The sequence below is a fragment of the Nicotiana tabacum genome, chromosome 12, assembly GCF_000715075.1.
Source record: "Nicotiana tabacum cultivar K326 chromosome 12, ASM71507v2, whole genome shotgun sequence".
NCBI classification, from domain to species: domain Eukaryota; kingdom Viridiplantae; phylum Streptophyta; class Magnoliopsida; order Solanales; family Solanaceae; genus Nicotiana; species Nicotiana tabacum.
The window spans coordinates 62,480,092-62,488,832 of record NC_134091.1 but is presented as its reverse complement, the minus strand read 5'-3'; the positions used below and the strand labels follow the sequence as shown (position 1 = coordinate 62,488,832).

The 8,741-nt window shown below is 33.8% G+C and overlaps 1 protein-coding gene across 3 annotated transcripts; it reads left to right on the top strand.

The window, feature by feature from the left end:
- The first annotated feature begins 1,513 nt into the window (after positions 1-1,513).
- Positions 1,514-4,981, top strand: LOC107797276 (prohibitin-3, mitochondrial-like). Of its 3 annotated transcripts, XR_001650656.2 has the most exons (3): positions 1,514-2,462; positions 3,951-4,062; positions 4,633-4,981. XR_001650656.2 is itself a non-coding variant. In XM_075226571.1 (2 exons), exon 1 carries the CDS (start codon positions 1,625-1,627, stop codon positions 2,456-2,458), a length of 834 nt encoding a protein of 277 aa, XP_075082672.1. In that variant the 5' UTR covers positions 1,514-1,624; the 3' UTR covers positions 4,633-4,981. The 3 variants fall into 3 exon arrangements, 2 of the variants coding, with proteins under 2 accessions (XP_075082672.1, XP_016475630.1); XM_075226571.1 differs by lacking the exon at positions 3,951-4,062 and having other exon boundaries at positions 1,514-2,458; XM_016620144.2 differs by lacking the exon at positions 3,951-4,062 and having other exon boundaries at positions 1,515-2,462.
- The last annotated feature ends 3,760 nt before the right edge of the window (positions 4,982-8,741 follow it).

Sequence of the window (8,741 nt, the reverse complement as noted above, 5' to 3'; positions counted from 1 at the left end):
AACTTTTTATTGTTCCCTTACACTGAAAATCTCTTTTCCATTAGCTCATCAAATTACGCCAATCATCAAACTCGAAAAAACGATCTCCTTCCATTAGCACACTACAAAGAAGGAAATAGAAAGTAAACATTAGGACTATTTTTCTGAAATGTCCTGAATATTTAAACTAAAAAAACTAAAATTCAGAACCTAATTAGATGCATCTTTCATAGAAGCACAGTTAAGAATATAAGTATTTAGCAAATTTCTAAACACACTTAGAATACTAATTTATCTTTAGAAAAACAGTTAGCCAAAATATTTTCAATGACTGGACTACTCTGATTGCTTATTACATAATCAATATATTGATTGAACCACAAACACAATTCAATGCCAAAAAGTTCTCAATAACTTTCTAATATCATAGCAACTAAATTCGACAGAAAGTGAAAGAGCAACATGTATAAACCGGCTGCTATATTTTTTTGGAAAAAAATAAAGAGAAGAGTGTCATACACAATAGTAATAGTATGAGAATTAAGCAATCTGTTTATTGTACAATCAGTAAGTGAAACCTCATTTGCTAGGAGTCATATGTAGGTACAATTAAAACACAAACTATAATAACCAAACAACTTACTACTATTCATAGAACTAGTACTACTGCTTTTATCAGTTATCACATTCACCAACAGTTAACACATTGCTAAAAATCTCCTTAAATTCTGTGACTGTCAACGAAGCTGATAACATGTGACTGTCACATTCACCAACAGTTATAAGCGTGAACTTCCATCAACGGAGCTGATAGCATGTGATTGTCAGTCCACCTTAGTTTAAGCAAATTAAATTCTACTAATTTTCTATCGAAAAATCCCCTTCTTATTCCTCAGCGAATCAAGTTATAATCATTATTTTGGACATTTTTATTTTTACTGCTAAAACACACATACTTGATCACAAACACAGCATTATGACCCAATTATTCATAATTGGGTGAGATATAAGGTAAATGTTATCGTTGAATTAGAGATATACAAAAAGAAAAATACATAAAAGCAAAATAGAAAACATACAATTCGATTCATGAAAAACGTCGAGAAGTTCGCTGCAGAGAAGATGACAAAGGAGTACAGATGAAGTTGGACAAAGGATGTGAGCTCACGATTAAAGCCAGTGCTGACACAGCTGCAGTCTTCGGGACTGAAATTCCTCCTGTAATCTGGCTTATCTTCCTTCCAAGAATGAAATTTAATGTATGAGATTTGCAGCAGAAAAGATAACAAAGGAGCACAAGACTTACTGCATGTAGGTGGAGAAGTAACGAGATGGAGTTCTGTAGAGAAGCGAGAGTTTTGAACTTTTGATAAAGGATTTGAAAAAGAAAAGATATAGAAAAAAGGATAAAAACGTCTTTTCGTATTAATTTTAATAAAAAAATAACTATATTTACTCCACATTAAAATTGATAGATAAAAAATAAATAACACTTTAAAAGATGGCTACCCATGCATTTTCTACTTTAGGTTTTTACTTGCACAACAATCGAGGCCCTCTCTAAAACCCCTCAATCTTCTTCTTCTCCTCTCTTAAACCCTAATTAAAATCTCACTCTCTGTCTCTCTCTTTTCTACACACAACAATGGGTAGTAGCCAAGCTGCAGTTTCATTCCTCACAAACCTAGCCCGAGCCGCTTTCAGCCTAGGCCTCGGGGGCGCAGTTCTCAATTCCTCCCTTTACACCGTCGACGGCGGCCAACGCGCCGTTCTCTTCGACCGTTTCCGTGGAGTCATCGACGAAACCGTCGGTGAAGGCACCCACTTTTTAATCCCATGGCTACAAAAGCCCTTCATCTTCGATATCCGTACCAGGCCCCACACTTTCTCCTCAATCTCCGGAACGAAAGATCTCCAGATGGTTAACCTCACGCTCCGTATCCTCTCTCGCCCTCAAGTCTCCCGCCTCCCCGACATTTTCAAAACCTTAGGTACCGAATATGACGAAAAGGTCCTCCCTTCGATCGGTAACGAGGTGCTCAAAGCCGTCGTGGCTCAATTCAACGCTGATCAGCTCCTCACGGAGCGTCCACAAGTCTCCGCTCTCGTTCGTGAGAGCCTGATCCGACGCGCCAAGGATTTCAACATCGAGCTCGATGATGTGGCGATCACGCACTTGTCGTATGGAGCTGAGTTTTCGAAAGCTGTGGAGCAGAAGCAGGTGGCTCAGCAGGAGGCTGAGAGGTCGAAATTCGTGGTGATGAAGGCTGAGCAAGAGAGGAGGGCGGCGATTATTAGGGCTGAAGGAGAGAGCGAATCAGCTAAGCTGATTTCGGATGCTACTGCGGCTGCTGGAATGGGTTTGATTGAGTTGAGAAAGATAGAGGCTTCGAGAGAAATTGCTGGGACTTTGGCTAAGACTCCTAATGTTGTTTACTTGCCTAAGCAACAGAATATGCTTCTCGGACTCAATCGTTGAGTAGGTAATTAAAATGCTTGTTTATGTATTTATCTTTTGGGAAAATCTTATGTTCATATTTTGATTGTTTTTTGTTTAATTTCATTGAGTTTGTTATGGGACTCTTAACTTATCCCAAAATTTATAAGAGCACACGGTCTTGTAGAAGAATAATCAAATTTTCATCACTTAGGGCAAATTAATAAACCACTCGACCCATAATTTTTGTAAGGTTTATTTTCTTTGAGGATTAGTTTTGCCTTCTTTTAATGTTTACTCCGGATTTAGAATAATTTGCTTTTAGTGAAAATAAATTGTTAGATACTTAAAAAATTATAGGAAACATGGTTGATTACGAAGTTTGCCATATATTGGTGCTACTTAAAATTATAAAAAGTGCTCATGGTAATACTTAAAATGCTTAGCCAAGGATCACATTCTTTGACTCTTGGGAGTAAAAAGGGTATGTCATGGGACAGAAGGTGTAATGAATTGGAAAGTCAGGACACTAGTTAAAAGTAGTGGAACACAGAGATTAGAATGGAGAGTAAATTAGGAGAACCTGGTCATGTTTCAAAGGGTCCGTCTTTTCTTTAAGACAGTATATCTAGATAGAAAGTTCATTATTTCATCATACTGAGGCAGCATTGCATGTCATTCACCTTTTGAGGGGATATCCTCGAGCTGGGTTCGCATATCGGTCTGATATTGTGTTGGATCCGCTCATATTCAAACAAGTAGGCATACCTGCTTATCCATATTTGAAAGCTGTGTTACATGGACTTTGGCTACGGATACGTAACCAATACAAGTGTATGTGAGCATCTGAAATGGGTGCATAGACCTTTTTGCTTACTTATTGAAGTACCCATAGCATGGAAAAGTTATAGTTTGGTTAATGGCTAATCCTCAGCAGTTGTAGAACGTCCTGAATTGAGTGTGGGAAGGTAGAGTTCTGGTGCAACCAGGATTATGGGATACTTCTGGGCCTTTTCTTTGCTAACCCCCAATACCAAAGTTAATTTCCCAGTGATACAGACACCAAATAAGATCAAGTTGAAGAAATCTATTTTTGGCAGATAAGGCTCAACAAAAGTAACAAGGGAATGTGGAGTTGGGTGGGGATTGTTGAGAATGTGTCATTTTTTTGTCCCAATTGCTTGAGTATCAATTACGAAAATAGAATCCACACTAAATTGAAACCCTGAAAGAATGTGTCATGTTTAGTTTGTGGTGATTGTTAAGAATGTTGGGTGGTCATGTTGAGAATTGTACTCTTTACAGTATGGTTTATAGTTATTTAGAGTTTTGAGACAATGAAACATTGAATGGAACAACCTTGTATAACATGTTGAAAGGCTATTACACCAGTCTCTCAAGGTTCTTTGATGAACTAGTTTCTACTTCCAGAATTTTTCTTGGTTGTGTGCCAAACAAGGTTTGCATCTAATTTGTCACATTTTGCGAAGCTCCATTGTATTTTTAAACCTTATTAAACTAGCAAGTTCCTCAGAGAGACTGGAGATAACTTTCATTCAACTTGGCGACTTGCTATATGCTTAGGAGTATTTGTATGTTCAACAAACCTGCTGTTTCTGTGCGACCTTGGAGTTCTCCTATGGGAGGTACTCGATCTCTCTTCTCTGTTCATGTTCTTTGCTCTGGTGGTTATCAAGATTTGTTTACTTTCTGGTGATCTTATTGTTGTAAATTACTAAAGAATTATTCAATATTACTGATCAAAAAAGAAAATTATTCAATATTAGCTATCGGCTATAGATCCTAATGGTTGGATACTAAGATATCAATCATAGCCTAACATGTGTGGATTCAAGAGATGGGGCCTACCAGCTTTTAAAAGTTGAAGCTTTTCATGAACACTTGCATCAACTGCCGAAATATGACCCAATTTTTTGATCTTGTTGTTTCATTTGCTCTTATTACTGAATTGAGGTATTATTTGTTTTTTTGAACTATGCTAGCAATTTGAGGCTATTGAAAAACCTGTATTAGATGGTGGGGTTTTATCGTGGGTTTAAGACCAATGCTTTTGCTTGCTTCCTCAAATGAAGCAGAATGTTTCATTTCATTCTACCTAATCCTCTGGAAATGGTGCGCTTTATTTGGTTAAATACTTGCCTATCTTTTGCTTGTTGCCTTGTGCAACGTTTAATGTGGTTTTTGTTCTCTTTCAGGTGGACTCTTTAATGGTGGTGTATTTTGCTGTTATTCTTGGTAACTTCTGCAGCCTCTTTTTACCAGTCTTTTTCCGGTTCAAAGATGGACAGCATTGATTAATCCTGGATAGCTTATGTTAGCATCGAGCGAAGAAACCAGGAACATTGAGCATGGAGCATGTTTCTACTTGGCTCCCTTTATGATATATGCAATAGTGTTTATTTAGACAATCTCATCACTCTTCTCCACAGCTTACCCTATTTGCTAACTTACTTTAAATAATTTTCATGTCATGCGACATTTTGAAGAGCCTAATGGCTCTTGCACGTGAATCTCCGAATAAAAAATCAGTATTTTCTTGCTTTACGTTTATCCCAGGTCTGAGTTAATTCTTTGAAGTCGGCATGGTTTTTGCAGCGAAACTTATTAGTTCTTGAGTTTCTGCAGAAAGTATTTGTTTGCTCAAACATAGCTTGCAAAAACTAAAAAAAGAACTTTGCGGACTTTGTTCTGCATTTTTTTTAAATAAACACCATGAAATAAAAATATTCCTAAAGATATGGGTAATACTAACAAGTCCAGTATGCTTCCCGCAAGTCTAATTTTCCAATTTAGCATGCAACTAATCTAATTCTTGTTTGATCCTTGTTAAGCTAAATTTGATTGTTATACTCAGTTTTCATATGAGCATTCTGTAAATCAAGATTGTCTTTTCACTAAATCAAAAAGCTTTCAACAAGTTCATCAATCGATTCAACCATTTTTTATCATAGAACGTTACTTAACCTCTCTTACCAAATCAAGATATGGGACCTCATAAAATCATTTTCCATGTGTTAAGATATTGAAAACGGGGAAGAAAATACTTCATATATAAAAAGAAAAAAAAAATGGGAAAGCAAATAAAACTCACAACTTTAATCCAACAACAATGATCGAACTTACACTCCAGAAACAAAAAAAAAAAAAATGGTCAAACCACTTTTATCACAAGTTTCATGCCTTAGTATGAATTCGGAAGAGGAAGAAAGAAGGTCAATACCCAAAAAAAAAAAAAAGTGAATGAGACAGTTACCCACAAAATTAAAATTATTTACCCTTACCTACCCATTTATTTTTCTACCCATCAAACTAATTACATTTTACATAGTAGTTTTTGTGGGGAATTTTCCCCAATTCTTTTTTATTTCTATGATTCTTTTGTTTTTTCTTTTTTTCTTTCTTTTCTCCTTTTCTTTTTTCTCGTTTTCTTCTTATTTTTTTCTTTTTATATTTAATTTATTTATTTTTGTCCAAATCGTATTATTGTTATTTTTACCATAACTTATTTCACACTCAAATTTGACTCCTTTATTTTTTTCTTTTTATTTATTTTCTTTATTTCTTGTTCCTTTTCTAATTCCACGTGATTGCCATGCAAACCTTGATCTCCTTCCGTACAAATATCAGTATACACTCTACCATTAGCAGTAACACAACCAGTTATGGAGCAAGAAAACATAATATACGACCACCAAATCTCCATATATACTAGTTAGAATAGAAATGATAATAAAATATTAAAAAATGCAATAAAAATATAAGTAGCAAAAAAGACTTCTAGTACCATATGATACCAATATGGTATACATGTATACCAACAAAGTATATGATTGCTCTAGAATATTGCTACAACTATCTGTGACTATACTACTGAACCAAAACATCAAAGGATGCAATAAAAGTATGAGAAAATTACATGCTCACATTGCAAGCTAAATATTCGCAAAGCTATTTGCTCATTCCGCATAGTAACATGGTATATAATTGTATGGGATCGTTCCAACAATTGCCTATAACTATAAAAACTATTACAAAATACACATAATCTATGTCCATCGGCACACAAAAATTCCAGCACTGCAAATCATGTTTATATAAATAATTTCAGAATAGAATTCACTTAAAAATGTAGCTAAAACAACCAAAAAATGTTCAAACTACCATATGATACCAATATGACCTATAACTATACCAACACGGTATACAGTTTTACTTGTTAATTCCCAGCAACTATATGACTATACTACTATTACATAATACACATACATATAGAGAAAAATAAAAAATAGTGTACCACATATTAATATAATAAAATATTTCAAGATATTGTACTATATTACTATTATTAAAGAAAAATCAAATAGTGTACCAATTAAATGCAGTTAATACAACCAAAAAAGGATTCAACTAACATATGATATCAATATAGTATATAGCTATACTAATAGGGTATATAGTTGTACGGGGTCATTCCAACAACTGCATATAACTATAAAAACTATTACATAATACACAAAATCTATGTCCATAGGTACAAGAAAATCCAACACAACAAAACATGATCATATAAACTATTTCAGAATAGAATTCACTTAAAAATGCAGCCAAAACAATCAAAAAATATTTCAACTACCATATGATACCAATATGACATATAATTATACCAATAGGGTATATAGTTCTATCAATTAATTTCAGGTAACTATATATGATTATACTACTATTACATAATACACATGCATAAAGAGAAAAATCAAAAAATAGTGTACCACATATTAATATAATAATATATTTTAAGATATTGTACTATAATACTATTATATAAACCAAACGCATAAAGAAAAAATCAAAATGATTACATAATACACATGCATAAAGGAAAATTAAAAAAAATCAAGATATTGTACTATTCTACTATTACTAAAGAAAAATCAAATAGTGTACCAATTAAATGTAACTAATACAACCAAAAAAAGTTCCAACTAACATATGATACCAGTATAGTATATAGCTATGCCAACAGGGGTATACTGTTGTACGCAAAGAGTTTAAAAAAGATTTTTTTAATTCAATTATTAAACACTCATTAGTCCTCTATAATACCCACATGATATATATCATATGACGTTAGGATATCTTAGAGGACTGGTTCACTCCTTCAAAAAATACTTTAGCTTAAATTTAATATTTTAATTTTTATAATATTCTTAGAAAGTTTTACTTGTGAAAAAAATTTAAAAAATAGATTCATATTTTAGATATAAATATAAAGTATCTTTTGTGAAGTTCATACTGATTTGCTTAGCTTATCATCGAACCATATCAAATTTCAGGCACCGAAATCACAATCAAATTTTGAAAAATGACTCGAACAATGATAAAGAGTTACGAGAAAATATGAAATTTGTAGGGAGGGAGAGAGTGTTTTGTGGTGATGAAAGGCATTCAATAGGTGATGTCACACCTCTTTTTTCCCGAGGGATAGGGGAGATTTTTCAATTAAAGTGATATTAATCGAAATGAGATTATTTATTTAATTCAAAATCGCCACTTGGAATAATTGTTATGGTGTCCCAAGTCACCGATTTATTTTAAAATCCCAAATCGAGAAAATTGACTCTTATTTATGGTCCGCGAATACAGAAGACCGGATAAAAAATTTTGTTAACCCGGGAGAAGGTGTGAGACACTCCCGAGTTCCGTGGTTTTAGCACGATCTCTTAACAATTAATATCTGGCTCAATTATCTGATTTATTACATGTCTACAACCTATTCTGCATTTTTACTTTTTAACCGCTTTTAATTATTTTTAGCACTTTTAGTATTTATGAAATTTATTTAAACAAGTCGCGCACTTGTCGTTTTTGCACACATCACAAATCACGCCGCATGAAACGCACCCGCAATATACGAAATATTTATTTTATTATTATTTGAAGTTGTGGTCAAGTCGAGTGAACGCGCACTTGAGTTGGGATTTACATATCATGACCATGCCACGGGAACCGTACTCATAGTCACGATGATTTATTTAAACGCGCCTAAAGCAGGTTACGATGTTTATAAGTTGTTTACTCAAACTATTTTGAAATTGTTGTAAGGTTATGAATTATGGAATTATTTGTGGAAGAATTGAATTTATTATTTATAGAAATGTGGGCTAGCTTAGAGAAAGATGGGCCAGCTATGTTATTTATTACTTTGGGTCTGATGAGACTAAATCTTTTTGCCTAAAATTCTTTTTTCTCCAAAAGCCCAAAAATCAATTTCCTTAGAAACATGCCCCAAGCAAATTATTCAACT

What these genes read in the sequence shown, in the direction of transcription:
- LOC107797276 (XM_075226571.1), top strand. Translation starts at nt 1,625, where the DNA reads ATGGGTAGTAGCCAAGCTGCAGTTTCATTCCTCACAAACCTAGCCCGA.